The sequence below is a fragment of the Cinclus cinclus genome, chromosome 4, assembly GCF_963662255.1.
Source record: "Cinclus cinclus chromosome 4, bCinCin1.1, whole genome shotgun sequence".
In the NCBI taxonomy this organism is placed as follows: domain Eukaryota; kingdom Metazoa; phylum Chordata; class Aves; order Passeriformes; family Cinclidae; genus Cinclus; species Cinclus cinclus.
The window spans coordinates 16,373,077-16,389,812 of record NC_085049.1 but is presented as its reverse complement, the minus strand read 5'-3'; the positions used below and the strand labels follow the sequence as shown (position 1 = coordinate 16,389,812).

General features: G+C 40.7%; 1 protein-coding gene across 3 annotated transcripts in view; it reads left to right on the top strand.

Moving 5' to 3' along the window:
* CELF2 (CUGBP Elav-like family member 2) overlaps positions 1–16,736 on the top strand; it is a 236,303-nt gene that overhangs the window by 155,445 nt on the left and 64,122 nt on the right. For all 3 annotated transcript variants that reach the window (XM_062491711.1, XM_062491709.1, XM_062491710.1), the window contains exon 4: positions 9,546–9,594. In XM_062491711.1, the coding sequence (XP_062347695.1) occupies positions 9,546–9,594 (49 nt within the window). The remainder of the gene's footprint in view (positions 1–9,545; positions 9,595–16,736) is intronic.

The window sequence follows — 16,736 nt, the reverse complement described above, 5'->3', positions numbered from 1 at the left end:
GTCATTCCTTTTAAAGGGTTATCTCCTGAATTCCAGTTTGGCAAAGGTAGAGGATATTGATGAGCATAATCACATGGTGTTTTCCCAGAGCATAGCTCACAGAAGAGAACAAGCAGGCACAGAACAGCATAAGTCTTAAAATACAGCTCCTGCAAAACAAGCATTTTGTATCCTGGTCGCTTTGGCCTCTCTCTGAACCGAGTTTATGTCTTGCATTACAAAAGCCATTGCATGTTTTTAAAAACTTATAATTTAAACTAAATTTCTTCACAGTCATTGGTAACCTGAAGGAAAAATTACTTTACTTTTGATTGGGACTGGGTTTTTGGGGATCTTCTTCCCCAAAAGGGTAGGAAAGGGTAGAGGATTGTTTTGTTTTCTTAACAGATTTCTAAAAACCATCCTAGAAGTTGATGTTGAATCAGAAGGATTTATGTAAAAAGGGAGGGGTATCCTGTGAACCAGGCTTGATCATTAGCACCCTAAAATGGTGACCACAGACTGAGCTACTTGAATATTTTCATTTGGCAGCAGGAAAGGTCTATTTTTAAATGGGGACTTCTTGAGCTTTCACAGATTCTGAGAAGGGCACAATTCCCTGAATACACTCTCAGGTGTCATGCTCCCTAAGTAGGGAACCTGGGAGAAATGTGAAATCTGCCTTTGCAGACCACTCAAGAAAGAACAAGTCTCTGCTGTTCTGCCTTACCCATTTGAGATGGTTGAGGGACCTCTCTGTCATTCCCATGGGAAGACTTTATGTAGAAGATGACTTAATAGGTAGCATGTTTTGGCTTTGCTCTGGCTCTGTTTTCCAAATACTAATAGGGGAAGAGGGGGTGTTCTTAGATTTGAAGGGAAAGTATTCCCTTCAAAGTCTCAAACTCCTGTTGACTTCTGGAAACAAACACCCAACTGGGGAGATGGAAGAAACTACATCTTCAGAACACTTGAGTCATGTCCAGTGGGACACTGACTGGAAGGCTTGTGTCATGCTGGGAATTGAGCCTGGGCATCTTAGGTCATGCTGGGTAAATCCACCAATGCACAGCGCGGCTGCATTGGTAATTAGCTGACATCCCAAAGCCACAGCAGCTTGGCTGGCATTTGGTCTCTCCAGCAGCCCTGGATCACTGCTTCAGGTTCTTATGTCTCCTCTCAAATAGGGTATCTAGGGAATAATATTGTAAAAATAACCCTGCTTGTGTGGAGTACACCTGCTAAATAATGTCTTACCTATACCTGATGATAAAATGACAAGATTTTGGCTTGATAGACTTGGCTTCAGTTGTGGAATAACTCCAGATGTATCACATGGAGCCTTTATGCCTTTTTCCCATCTTCTTCCTTTCTGCTGCAAAGAGATAGCAGCAGTGAGTACCTCACAGTGGTGTTAGGAGAGGAATCAATTAGAGCGTGAGGAGCTCAGGCTCTGGTGCACTGCGGGCAGCTCAGCTCCTTCCCTCTGGATCATCATTCCACACCATGCCGTGCTTCCCTGTGTGGCACTGGGCAAGTCTCGCTGCGCTCCATTTTCCGCTCACAAACCTGAGCAGCGGATTTTGCCCCTTGCAATCACCTTCAATGGGTGCTAAAACCTAGACAATTAATGTCACAGAGAGATTCAGTTGTCTTCCGTCCCCACCCCGTTGTCACGCAAACTTCAATTGGCAAAATGTCAACAGAAGTTATTGCTGCTGATGATGAGATGGATAACTCTCACTGTTAAAATAATATCTGACATTTTGCTCTGATGTCTAATGGGTTTGCTTTTTAAGCATGGATGATGCAAAATATCCCCAAGGCATTATTCCCAACAATTTATAGAATCCCACTTAATGTCTATTTTTAGGATTGAATAGCTTCTGTAAAGGCTCATTTGTTTGAAGAAAAAATAGTTAATAACTTTGCTTTCCATGTGATTTTGAAGTGACAATTTTTGGCCATACTTCCCCTTCTTTATCTCCACTTCGTTTGGCTCACCTGTGTCCTGGAGTTGTCATTAGTGTGGAAGGTAAGAAATTAAGGAATTAAATAAATGGAGGAGAACCAAAAGAGCAGCAGTAGCTCTTTTTATACTAGGAAGTGGTGTGTCACTTCTAAGATATCCAACTTTTTAATTTCTATAGGAGGGTACAACATTTAAAAGAGACTGAGTGCTACAGCCAAATTCATAAATGTACAGGAGGAACAGCAGGTTGTGGGGGTGACTGTGGAAGGGATAACTAGATGAATTATTATTATTATTATTATTATTATTATTATTATTGTTATTGTTATTGTTATTGTTATTATTAATAATGATATTTTTATTGTTATTTTATCATTATTTTAAAGTGCAACATTGTTTTTAGTCTCCCTGCTTAATGTTTAATTTAACTTGAATTTAAACCACAGAGTGTAGTGGATTGCAAATGACTGAGTTGGAAAGCTTCCAAAGGCCATTGAATTTCAGTGGTTTTAGTGTTCTCCGGTAAAACAACTTGTTTTAAGCAAGCTATAGACTTGTTTCTGTGCTCTAAATAGAAAATAATGATGTTATGCATTACCGCATGAACTATATTTGGCACCCACCAGCAATATTCATTTTCTCTTGCTTCTCTCTCTTCCTCCTTCCCTCCCTCCCTCTCCCTCTTTCTCTCTCCAAAAAAAGCATGTATATATGTCTGACAGTAATCCAGGAGGCCAAGTAACAGATCATATTCTTATACAACTAAAATTGTATGAATTTCTAACACAGCTTAAATCCCTTAAATTGGGATTTACTGAAAGCATGACAGCAAACAATCTTCTAGCTATTCCATTGCTCAGGCAGTTACAGCAACTGCTTTATATTTATTTGTGAGAGTCTAAGTAATAAATGCACATTTGTCCTTTTATCTATGAATACACAAAGGTGACTGACTTCAATCAATGCTGGGGAATCCAAAGCTCTGCCTGTGCTGGTGAAGCCAGCAGGAGCATGGTGCTGGTTAGCACTTTCCTGCCAGGTGTGTGGGCATATTTTGGGGGAATAACATAATGGGCTACACACTGTTCCCACTGGACAGTATGGACAAGGACATACTGTTTTGAGTATTAGAAGGAGTATAGGTGTGTAAATGCAAGCTGTGCTGCACCACTTATTTTAGGATCCAGAGAACAGTCCTTTGCCTCTTTTATTCACTAGTATTTATTTGGCCTTGGAGATTATCCCCAGTTCCCAGAGAATTTCCCGAAGTGCTAGCCAGATATTGACTGCGTAATTCAAGTTAGTTTGACCCTAGAGGAGTCATTCTAAACAGTTCTTTTCGATAGGAAAATACACCTCTTTCACTTCTGGGAAACTCATATTGCTTGTGAGTCACAAGGGTTTAAAAAAGCAAAACCATCTGGCAACGAAATTATGTGAGAAATCAGTGTTCTTTCAGCTCCTCTGAAAAACTGGGGAGCTAAAAGCTGAAATTAGGGGGAGGGTGGAGGGTATAGAGGTATCTGCATATAATAGTCCAGAAAAACAATGGTCTCTAAAGACACTGATAATCATTTAATTCTCTGGTGCTTATGGAGTATTTTCTCTTCTTCCTCCAATCTTTGGGTAGGTCAGTACATTCCCTCCTGACTTCCAGACTCAGAGGTTGTCAGAAACCTGGTTGGTCTTGTTTTTTTCTTTTGACTACTGGTCTAATTAAACTGCACTCACTAACTGGATCAGGAGTTTGGAGAAAGCTTTGAATTAATTTCCAGACCAGAGTTAGGCAAAGATCATAATTTTTTTCTCGCTGGTTTTCATGCTGGTACCTCTTTAGGTGCTTTTCTTCTGAGCCTTTAGCCTGTCTCTGCTGTTTTTTTTAGTATTTCCTTCCTCTTCAGTTTTCCTATTGATTCCAAAATCTCAGAATTTATAATCCTTTACCCAAAAAGAATATTAGTGTTTAATTAAGGTCTAATGTCTCTTCTTCTCTCTCCCACATTCTCTCTTTACATTTTACAGTTCTGAGATGTAAAAAATATGAAAGAAGTCCCCTTTGGCTTCAGCAGTGATTAATGCTAGTAAGCATGTCTCAAAGTGCTAGAAATGACAAGATACATGCAAGCTGTCATGATTTAATCTTACTGCTTTTTTGTTTGGTTTGATTGTTACCCAAGTAATCCAAGTTCTTCAAATTTACCATTTGCCTGGGGGGAGGTTTAGCTCCATTCTGTGTAGTGTTTCTCTGTGATGTGTTCTGCAAGGGTGACACGTAAGGGACAAACTGAGTTGGGTCATGACTAAAAACTTATGGCCAGGGCAGATGACAGGGAAGGGAAGAAGGGGACAGGTCTAAAAAGGGCTAAGAGTTCTAGAAGTCTGCTGGTGGCTTTAAAGGATTATAGAAAGATTATGACAGGAGTGGTAAGGACTAGAGTCATGGATAACGTTGTCCACACACAATCCCTCAACTCTGATGGTGAAAAGTCACATTCTACTTAACTTTAGAGGACTTTCATCAGGTGTTCTTTAGCTGCCATACTGAGCTGGGTGAAGGTGGGGGCAGGTCGGATGTGCATTCAGAGCCCTTTCTTGCCAAGTGGTTTTCCTTCCTTGAGGCACAAGGAATGACAGGAGCAAGGCACGTGCATCTACAGTGACAGGAAAGGACAATAAAAGCTGCTAATAGATGTAGTAATCATGTATGAAGGTGCTTTTGCAATGAACCATGGAAAAGAAAAGATTTTTTCAGTCTAGGTGGTCAGAGTTTCAGAGGCACTGAGGGTATCCAAATTTCACAGCCAACAACACAGCTGCAGCAAAATGAGCCCATCAGCTCCTTCATCTTCACTGAAAGGCATCTCCTGCTTTTAATCACCGAAGTCCTGTGCAAGACTAACATACTTATGTTTCACATCTTAAAGCAGCCAGTACAGACCATTTTGAATGCCAACTGCCTCCTCCTACAAACCTTTCTTCACTCACAGAAATTGCTGCTCACAGGAAGCCTTTAGTCTAACCCCAGTCTACTATTCTCTTCAATTTCTCTTCAGAAAACTGATGGAAAGCAGGTGTCCAAAAGCCTTTCCAGCAAATATATTGACACCTCTGAAATGTGATTTAAGGAGCTGCTGTTGATGCAGTGGTGACTCGGAGTGTGCCAATCGCATGCTCGCCCATGCCTGGAGACAGTTCTTGCCCATTCACCCCTGATACCTCAGGTTTAAGATTACACCTGATTTGAAGCATCCCCTGACTAAACAAAACAAACCATGAGCTGATGCCTTGTGCAATGTGCAACCACACAATAGTAATCACAGTTAATGATTCTGCTAAATGCTAAACTGCACACACCTCCTTGTTTGGTGTTTGTTTTGTATACAGAAGGTAACATCAACTGAATAACGAGGATGCCAAGTTACAGATGGGGTTGTGGAATCGTATTTGACAGCCGATTAGAGTAATCTGACAGAAATGATGACTTAATCACCACGACAGACTCCAAATTCCCAGATAGAATTCCACTCAGGTTAATCTAATTTCCTTGCAATATTTTTGCCAGAAATAGACTCTTAGCCGGCTTGTTTTCTCCCGTGCAGATGTCACATGGCTTTGACAAGAATGTAAATCGGTACTGTTATTATTGTTGAAAAGATGACTTTGAGGCTCTAAAGCTGGAGAGGTTGCATGCCTATGAGATGCATTGGGTTGCTTTCCTGTGTTTTTTTTTCTCTAATGATGTTATGTTTACGTACAACAAGATGTACTCAGGAAAAGGAAGGGGGAAAAAAAGATGTAACTATTCCATTGTAATGCTAGGCCATGGTGTGGTCCTGCTGCTGCCCTGGACATAGCCAGCAGTCAGATTCTCATTAATTTCATGGGGTTTTTCAGGGTTGCATGTTTGATAACTGTTTCTTTGCCTTTTTGATTCCCATGGACTGCCTCAGCACCCCTGCTTGGGATGTGCCCAAGGAGAGGCAGTGACATGCTTGGCCCCAGGCTTTGGGTGGCCTCTGTGAAAACACAGACAGCAGTGAAGCTCCCACTTTGCTGCCAGCAGTGCCACAAGGCACTGGCAACCTTGGGCAACAGGCATTTGCCTGCTGTCAGCTGTAAAACAATGGCATGGTGAGTTGTGAGACCGATGGATGGAGGGCGCCTGTAGGAAAGGCAGGTCTTGCCCTGCTTGCTGCACGAGTGTGTTCAGTAGAACTCTGTAATATTGATGAGGAGATGTTGCTACTCACAGCCCATACTCCAGCCTGGGTTTGACATTCCATACACAGTGCTTGCCAGGGGAAGCTGCCCATGCTCAGAAAGAACTTGCCTGAGAGCTGTGTTGTTCTCTTTTACTGTCTGTGCTGAGCACAGGATGATGTTCAAGTTAATAAATTACTTGCTGAGGTTGTTTTTCTTATTCTTGCCTCTTTATTAATTGTAAGTGTGCATTCATAAATACTGTATTTTCATAAGCAAAGCTTTCTCCAAGAAAAGAAGAAAATGTTTCCTGTTGTTCTGTGTGACAACATGACATACTGAGAAATCACTCACCTTGAGATCCATAAGTGATGTATAGCTACAATAACAGCTTTCTGATAAGATGAGAAATCCTTCATTTCGGTAGATGACATGATTCTAGTGAGTGGCATCTAATTTGAAACAGTTTTATATCATCTATAATATTTTGGAGGTCCTGGGAAAGCACAGCTATTTTATTATTTTATAGCCTGCAGTTATACAAGAAAGATACAAAACATACAGATTATTTTCACTTTTGCTCATTGTAGACTGAAAAGATATTTGGCTTTTTGTCTCTGCCCCTTTAGTTTTCTTATTCACTGCACACTTCTTTGAGAGTAATTCTTTTCTTTTCTTTTCTTTTTTACACCTACCTTTAAATATTTTATGGGTAGAGAGCTTATAATATGTATTGTCACGGCAGTTGTCTCTAGAGGTCAGCAATGAGTTTAATAATGAGATGCGAACCAGTGACTCTGTAAAACCCGTTTCAGGTTATAAATGGCATGTTTTATTGAATCTAGTGTTAAAGGTTGTTAACGCATCAATTGGTGATGGTCAGGGTTAAACAAGCTTCAACATGAGCCCTCTCATGTTAGGAAACTGTCAGTAAAGTATTTTTCCCCTTTCCTCTTCATTGAAACCAGGTTTGTGTATCACATCCTTTTTTCTGGGGGTGTTCTGCAGCTTAAACTCTCCAGGCCTGAGCTGGATCTTTTATTAATTTTGCACTGGTATAATTTTAAGCACAATGGCATCACTCCCAAATTCAGCTTGATGGTGTGAAGAGAATTTGGACCATGAGTTTTTAGCAGGAACTTCTGAAATCAAGTCCAAACACATTTGAAGCTTCATGTTAAATCTTGCCTCTTGCTTTGTGAATGCACCCCATTACTGAGTTAATGAACCTGGGGTAATGATGTGTGACTGAAGAGGATGTCTTTCGATATGCAGTGTCAGGTAACACTGATTTTTGAGTTGTGACCGCAGGCTGCAAAAAAACCTTCTTCACATGAATTTGGTCTAAAGTTGGCTTTTCTGGTTCAAGCAGTTTGAAAAGTGAGAGGTTTTTAACATCGTTAGCATAGCCTTTATTCAAAATATCTCCTCTTAGGGGCACATAAATACATCTGAAAAGAGCAATAGATTGATTCTCTGTCTACAAAAGGCCTAAAATTGGGCTGAGTTTTTCTTGTGTTCTGCATATTCCTGAATTTTCAATATGTGCCTTTCTTTCCTTTATTTTCTCACCACACCATTGCTCCTCAGAGACATCAGTAACGTGCAACGGCCTTATGGAGAAGGTTACACCTATTTTATTCTTTCTGGTTTTGCTTGCTAAGTGGACACGCTGCCTCACATTCCCATGAAATTTAAGTCTCCTGCAGTGCCCAGAATACTGTTGATGTCAGGAAAAATCTTAAGCACTAAAGAAGACAGAGAACGATAGAAGTTCCCTTTTTTTCTGTAAAACTGATCTAATAAGATTGGTGGCAGACAAGTGCTGGGCTATTAAAGTCCATTTAGGAAACAAATTATTCAAAGAGAGCAGAATTTTTAGAACAGAAGAAAATGGATGCATCCTGACAAATGCATCTACCTTGTGGCTTTGCCTTTCCTTAGGACACACTGGGGAGTTGTGCAAGCAGAACAGGGAATACATTGATTTGCAAGGCCAGGGAGCATTCTGGACTTGTAGTAGATCTAACAGAAACATTCTCAGCAATATTTTATATTTTCTAAAGAATCCAGTAACTTTTTCCCTGGTGGTTAAGTTACTTCACCAAAAGCAATGCAGGTGTGGGTTTCTGTGCAGCTTTGAAACCATATTTGATATGAGGGCATGGACGTTCTCTCCTGCTCAGCTGGTTTTGTTTCCCAGAGTTTGTTATAGCAATCTTTTATTTAAAAAATGGAATTGCCACTGACATTTTCAGGCAATACGCAGCTGTGTTGCACTGAAAAATGATACAAAAGTAGAAAGAACATACATTTTTTCACCTGCTCATGTGAATTGGTAAGGAATAGCTGAGAAAAGGCAGAGTCCCTTCTGCTGCCTGAAGGTTTGTGCAGTCAAATCCAAGTAACTGTGCAGAGCCCGAGAAAGAAAATAAAAATTGGGGAGTGGGTTGCAGGCTTAAACATCTCCCACATTGAATCTCAGTGTGAGGTCAGTTCTGGCTGGCTATCACCAATGTCCAGTGGAAAACTGTGGTCGTGAGGGAGCTCCACTGCTGTGGGGTTATTATTCCTGAAAGAACAAAAATACCATTTGTAGAAATTGTATTGGTGTTATCAACAATTCAGTGTGAGAGAAGTATCATTTAGTGGAGAAAGCTGAGGACACACCAGACCAAGTGTGCCAAGGTGGGAAGTTCAGCACAGAATGCTGCACACAGGGGTTGGTTTCCTTTGCAGTAAGAGGGACATGAATGGAGGAAGAGGTTGATAAGGAAAAAGGATTTGGAGTTTTTATGGATGCCAGAATTGTTACATGTTGTGGTGGAAGCTTTATGGATGAATGTGTAATGTATTCTAAAACAAAAAGTTGAGATACCAAACAATTACAAGAAGCTATTTTAGGAAGCAAGATCTCTTCTTCAGTCCTGAAAGAAGCAGCACAGTTTTTTAATTACAAGCAAAATTCGTTTGTCAAACTCAACTCCTCTGAGTGCGTTTGAAATGCTTACTTAAATTACATGTAAATTACATCTTGGTTTTGGCAGTGGTTGAGCTGAAGGAAAAAAAATAGTTGGTAAAAACAGAAACCAAGCATGCCATAAACTAATGAGGGCTGTAACTTTAGAGGTCTTCTGAAACTAGAGACAGCAAATTAAAGATTTATATGAGTCCTATGGGCCCAGTGATTTTTTTTAAACTTCCACATTATAAAATACTCCTTTACCATTTTATTTTTTCTTACAAGCCTATAATACAGTGTTATTTTGAACTTACATAATTTCAACATGGTTAATATTAAATTGTGTCTCTTTTTAGCCCTTCATTAAAAACATTACTCTTGATTTTTTATGACTATCCAACCTGCCTTACTCTCTTTCATTTTTGTTTTTAGATGCATCATCCTATTCAGATGAAACCTGCAGATAGTGAAAAGTCAAATGGTATGTATTCAGTTTATTTTTACTTAATTGTGTCTTTCTCTAAACAAAATTAAGCACAACACTGTGAGAGCTTTTTGCTTTACTCCTTTTGTGGTGAAAATAATAGGCAGTTTCCCTACACCTGACATGTTGCGAAGGCGTTGAGCTGCTCTGAACTCCCTTTTATCATCTGCTTTTAAGGAGGAAGGAAATGTCCTCAAAAAGGGTCTTCCTTGTATGCATGACCTACCTCATGTATGCGTGACCTACCTCACTGCATACATGCTTCCCTTGGGTTCACCTAACAGCAAGGTAATGTGGGAGCACCTGAGATTGATAAAATGGAGATTAAGTGTTAATGCTGAAAATTAAAAATAAAAGAACCAAAAAGGCATACCTGTGTTAACAAACTATATAAGTACATGATTAGCCTTACATTTGCCAAAACTACCTTTTTTACAGAATGATGCCATTCTGAATCTGAGCCAAATTTAGGTTTTAATCATATGCTTCATTATGAGCTGGGAAGCTCACTTTGGAGCTCTCTGTATACTTATTCCTCAAAACGATTGAAAAATGAGTGCTATAAAGACAGTAATATCCATTTGGAATACTAGGGTACTGCCTAAGTGGATGTATATGACATGCAAAATAGATGGCAAGCTAAATCTATTAAACATGCCAGGTTTATATATTCAGGGAAATAAGATAATCGAATGGTAGTGCAACTTGGCGGCGTGTGATTCTTTAAAAATATATACGTGTATATTTTGCCCCTTGATTTGTTCCTGTAATTTTCTAAAATATATGTTAAAGATATCATCTGCCTTCTTAGATTGCAAGAGCTTCATTTTCCCTTAAGGCCCACATAATCAGAGCTGGTTCCTCCAACAGGCATCTTTGCACCTCATTAATTAGTAATCAGGGCAGAAGCCGCGCACTTAGAGATCTACATACCTGCAAATGTAAATTATGATTGGGCTCTAAATCTCTCCACAAGGCTTTTTTAAGGCTTCTTTTTTTGCTAATTGTAGTGCATCCCTTTTTCAGGCTTCTCCGAGGATTATGAAGTTGGGAAGGAAACTAAAACTTCACATTATGCTAGGTTTTCCATTATGACAACTTTCCAAACAAAAGTGGCCATGAGCACAGGAAATATCAGCCGTCACCCATTTGTACGGGAGGGGGTGTTCTCTCTCTCAGGTTGGAATCATAGAATCATTGAATATTCTGAGTTGGAAAGGATGGATATGCATCCATGAGGATTCTCGAAGTCTAATCTGCACAGGACAATCCCAAAAATCCCACCATGTGCTTAAGAGCATTGTCAAAATGCTCCTTGACCTCTGTCACTCTGGTGCTGTGACCGCTGCTCTGGGGAGCTTGTTCCAGTGCCCAGCCACCCTCTGGGTGAAGAACATTTTCCCAAAGATTTTTAGCAGTGATTTCTTGCTGTCTTTGAGTGATCAGAATAGAGGCCAAGGCACCTGGATGGGCAGGACTGAACTTTTCAGGCCCCACTGCAGTCAAGGAGAACATTGCTGTTGGAATCCAAATTCCCGTCCCTAGTATTTAGTGCTAGCAGTGGGCACAATTATCCCTTAGGAATGCTGGCCTGAACCCTCTGAACTAAGTATGGCCTCTCTGGGTCTTCTTTCAAAGACAAATTTCACCTCAATTTCCTTGGCAAATTAGAAAAATAAGAGGCAATGGGCCAAAATTGACTCCCAGTGAGTAACTTGTTCATTGCCTGAAGTGTTTCTTTCTAAAGGAGATTGAACATATTGGAAAAACACTGTGGGGAATTGTGCAAATTCTGTCTCTCTCTGCAAGTAGTGCCTGCTTGGAAAGCAGGGTAGGTTGGCTCCTGGCTGCTGCTGTTAGTCTGGGGTTATCTGCATGAAACTCCTGTCTGTACTGTGGGAATACTCTCTTATTTCCTGGCATCTATTCCAAGTATAAAAATCACAAGGGATTGAGTTTTTTCACTTTTTTCTTTTTCTTGTCTTTCTTTGTATTTTTGGGGAAAACAAATTGTCAGTTCAGGGGTTCCAACTGTCAAATTAAACACCTTTTTAAATTTAGAGTCCCGAAGGGTATGGGAATTTTTGATAGGCGTGATCAAGGGATGGTGATTTTTTTTTTTTAAATTGACTGGAGAAACAGAAGGCAAACTACTACCACATGATGGTAATAGAAGTACAGCCCCTCAGGAAGGCAGAGTGTAGGCATGGGGTTCATGGAGTGGGTGGCAGTTTGTGAGCAGCTTCGAGATCAAGAAAGAGAAAAAGTAGCAGCATGGGGGATGTGGTGGTTTGTTTGGCACATGGTTCCCATATGCTCCAGGCTATCCATCTGAGGAGGTATGTTATCCATGCCAACAGCAAATTGTAAACTGTACTTCTTCAACCAGATTGGTGAGTTCAAAGGGGAAAAGAAAAAAGACATGCCAAGGCATCTTGGTTTTCATGATTCGCGGTGGTTGAGCTTTTGAGGAATACTCAAATCTCTTTGATTTCTGAGTCATGGGAGGATCCCAGTGGATTTTATGGGTAAAGTGGTGTTTCTCAGCTTGCAGAGAGGTTTAAGAAATTTTCTCAGTCAAAAATTTATTGTGGAAACATGTGTAGGACAAGTTGAACACTCTACAATTCTTCTGAGCTTTTACATGCTTGTGAAGGATTGATAGACCTGTTCAAGTTTCATAGGGAGGAAGGAGAGGTCCTCTCATTCAGCTGACAGAGGCTGTCAAAGAACAGTATTTGCTGTGTGAATAAATGCTCCCTCCCCATACTGAGTCCCTTGTAAAAAAGCTTTGAATGAGCATCCAAGCCAGAGACTACCAGGATGAAATGCTCCTCCTTTTCCGTCACTGTTCCTGCCCTTAGATGTCTGCATCACCTGAGGAATCTGTCCCTTGACACCAGAGGCCAAGTTCACCTCATGGAAATCAGGAGATGGTTATGGAATGGACACCTCCAGCACACCTGGACCAGATTGCTCAGAGCCCCATCCAACTGTCCATGAACACTTCCAGGGCTGGGGCATCCACAGCTCCTCTGGGCAACCTGTACCAGTGCTTCCTTCCCTGCCTACAATGTGTCTAAGTCATTTCTTTGCTCATGCAGATGAAGCAAATCTTGATCTCTCCCACCAAGCTTTTAGCACCTAGGAGTTGATGGGGCAGGACTTGCCTTCAGTTTTAATTAATTTGTCTATCCAGGGGGGTTCTGAAAAGCTGCTTGCTGTTGAAAAACACAATATCTCTTGAAGATTTGCAGATGATGAATTTTGTAGTGTGTCCTGGTCTGATCACCTTTGTGCAGGTTCTTTTAACCTATATAGAAAGATTTGATTAAGGATTTTCTGCCCAAAAAAGCCTGGTTTTTTTGGCAGAACTTTGAAGGCTCCACCATTACTAGATTCATTCACAGTATTTATCCTCTTAATAATTCTTATTTTCCCTTTTTCAAACAAAGGAGGTTCCTCCAGTCTAATGCTGAAAAACTTGTAAACACCTGCTTGACTCTAAATTGTCTGTGCCCATTAACATCCTACAATTTGCAAATGCTTGAATGTCTTGGATCTGATTTGAGCACAGTCAATACTTTCAGGCTTATATCCTGCAGATTATGCTCTTAAATGGATCAAAGCATCACTGCTTCAGGGAAAATGACAAAATTCTCTAGTTAAAAAAAAAATAAAGTAGGGAGGAGGGTAGCTGAGTAGTCTTATAATTTATTTTTATTGATTTTACTAGTGGAAAATTTTAAAAATAATTTTGAAATTCTAAGTGGCACAACTTTGCCGATTTGGAGGTAGTAATTAGATGCCATATGTTAGCAATAACACATAGAAAAGTTGATAATTAATGCAGGCAGCTCTGGATTCAGGTGTGACTTTGACAGATTGTATGCAAGGGGTTTTCACAAGCTTACAGCTAGGGATAAAAAATCTGATTTCACCCCTTCCTTTCTATATGGGAGTAAAAAACCAAACCAAAACAAAACAAAACAAAAAAACTTCCACACCATTTATACATAATTAACTATTTATCTGTTTGCTCAAAGGAGAAGGCATCTTCTGGGGAGAAAATGCATTCTTTATCTGACTAGACTCCTCAGAAATGTACAGTAAAGGGTTATAATTTTGATCTTTCAGAATTCTGGGGGTTTAGAAGAGTGATAAGAAAAGTTATGTTGAATCTTCAGAGAGATTTCCCACGATTATTACAGGGTTTAATTCTTTTGTAGAATTCAGAAAATAATCTCTACTCCTTTATCCTCCTGGGTTAGCACAGGCAATCTAATACAGCCTGCAAGAAATGCTCGTTACTGAAGCAAATTGAGTAAAGTTAAAAAATTAGACCCTTCAGGATGCTATTCTGCACACTGGATGTAATGCTGTCAGAAGACAGGAGGCTCAGTTTGAAAAGTTCCCCACCAGCAGAGACAGATTTCATCTCAGATAACCTTTGACGGCTAAGGCAGAGTTCTTGGGTTCAAACACAAGGCCCAGGCATGTGTGCTAGTGATGGCAGTGATAGCCTTGACAGGGTTACAAGAGCAACTCACCTCATTTTAAAGCATATATCTGTACCTCTTCATGCAGTGTTCCTGCATTCTGGCAAACCCCACCCCACTGTACTGCCCTGGCAGCACAGCCAACCTGTGTTTGTAATGTGTTGGGATGGATTAAAGGTGAACCCCATCATGTGTTAATCAAGAAGCTGTGCAGTTTCACACTTTCCTTCCTATAAATAGAACTTCAGGCCTTGTTTACTGTGACCTTCTGGTTGCTTCTGCTCCATTAAGGAGGGGCACTCAGCCACCCCATCCTACCTACTGCTTCCAAACAGTTCTATCTACTTCATTCCCCCAGAGTGGTGTAGAATAATCAGAAAGTTCAACTAAGCCCATGAGCTAGTTTCAGAAATAGTGATGTCAAACACATGCTAAAAACTTCTGATTTTTCTGGATTTTGAATTGTTGAAACCTACCCCAAGGGTGAGAGAGAGAGAGTTATCAAGCAGCAGTGAAATGCATTTGAGATATGTGTACACAAGTGCTGGCCCTTGCACACTGTTGTCCTTCCTCCAGCCTCTTTCTTTGCGTGGTCTCATTGCCCAAAGCACTCACAATTCCCAAGCTTTGTCAGTCCTCAGAGCTCATTTATTCCTGATGTCCCAGCAGCTGGAGCTCAGGACATCTAGATGTTATCATGATGCCCAAGATCTGGGAGTTGCCTGGAAGGAAACAGTGTCTGTCAATCTACTCAGTCAATGTAAAAAAATCTGTGATCTGCTGTCCATAGAAGGGGAGAGACTCCCATGACAAAGGCTATCCCACCATGCTGGGAGAGGTGAGATCTGGCACTCTTGGAGGAAGCTGACCTCTTGGCATTGCCAGCGGCCAGTTGGGCTGAGACCAAACCTGTAGGTCACTGAAGTTAAGCCAGATGGGTTAAGGCTGGCATCCTTTCCCTAAGCAGCAGCACCTGTCCCAGCCTCAGCGCTTTGCTGGGTCATGTGTGTTTAATGCTGGGCTCCTCAGTTTACAGTCCATGGGAGAAATCCAACAGACATGGGAAAATCTACAGGCTTGGCACATCCAGAGAGGGGTTTTCTAACCTCTAAGTACATTTGACCCACACTTCTTGCACTCTGTTGTCTAATTCTCAAACCTTGCCTGTGTGGCTGGTAAGAACTTATTTTAGAAAGAAAGAAGTGGCAGACCAAAAATGCAGAAATAACTCCTGAAAATCAGTCTTATCGAGGTGGAAAAGTATTCCTTTCTGTCTGTGGGGATATATTGTTAAAAACTCTTTCAGCCTAATAATATCAGATGTTCTATCAGATGGAGTGAAAACATGTCATTTTGATCTTGACAATTGTCACCTTAAATGTTTTTTATGCTGGGCCCCTAGCCAGAAAAAGAATAACAATTTTCTTAAGCTTCAACACTGATCAGCACTGACTAATGGCACTGAATGCAGAGCACGTAATCATATCAATATGTTTACTGTACTCTGAGCATTCTTCATGAAATCTGCATTTTGAAGATGTACAGTACACAGGAGCTGGATGTTTAATTTACTATAAAATCACCCTCTAGCTGCAAACCTGCAAATCATGTTAGTTAAATGGCATATTTATAGGTTTACTAGCAAAACCAAAGGAGGCCGATGGGGAGTTTGTCGCCTGCTACTCTTTGGAAAATTAAAACAAAGCCTTCTGTTCACATCTCATTTCTTTTGAGTCTCCATGTGAATCTCTCTGGTTTGAGGCTTTGTCCTGGCACCAAAGCAGGACCCATGGGACCGCCTTTGAGATGCTGTGGCAGTAATTTGTCCAATTTAGCCAGCAGCTATTTTTAAAAGAGGGTTGGAGCCTAGTCACCCTTAGGGTAGACCTGCACACTGTATTTCAAGCCTAAGACCAACCCAAATTTAAACTGGCTGGTACTTGCTGACACAGAGACACTGAGCTTCAGCTCAGTCTGTGGTGAGGAGAAATCCAGGCCTGGCAGCCCAGCCAGGTACCTTGTCCCAAAACCCTTCCTGCACTGGGGCCATAGTCTGTGGCTGCTGTTGAGGGGACAGGCTGGCCAGAGAGCTTCCTCAAAAAGATTGCTTAAGGTAATATAGGAATTGTCTGCAGCCAGGTTACAGACGTCCTTCCACCAGCAGAAGTGGCTGCCTGCCCTCCTCTTGTAGCTGTGAGCAAGGCAGTTCAGCTTTCCCACCCTTAAAATAATAATTAGCAGCATCAAGGTCAGCTATATATTATGAATCAGGTGTAAAGTTTCATAATAAGACCTATATATATGTGTGTGTGTGTGTATGTATGTATATATATATATATATATATATATATATGTATTTATGTATATATAAATATCCCAGCTTGCAGGTCTTATTTGCAATCACGCATATTCAGCTCCTGATCTGTATATAACTGACTCATCCCATGCATTCATAATTTCTTAACCCTTTCTGGAGGGTTCACCTGTGTGTGGAACCTCAATATAAAGTGTGAATGAAAATGTTCAGTCTTGAGGAATCTCTGCTGAAGAAAACATCTTCCCCTGGGCGTTAAATTCACACCAATTTTCTTGCAAGCTTGTCGAGTGAGAAGCTGGGATTGCAGGGGCTGGTCTCTGTTT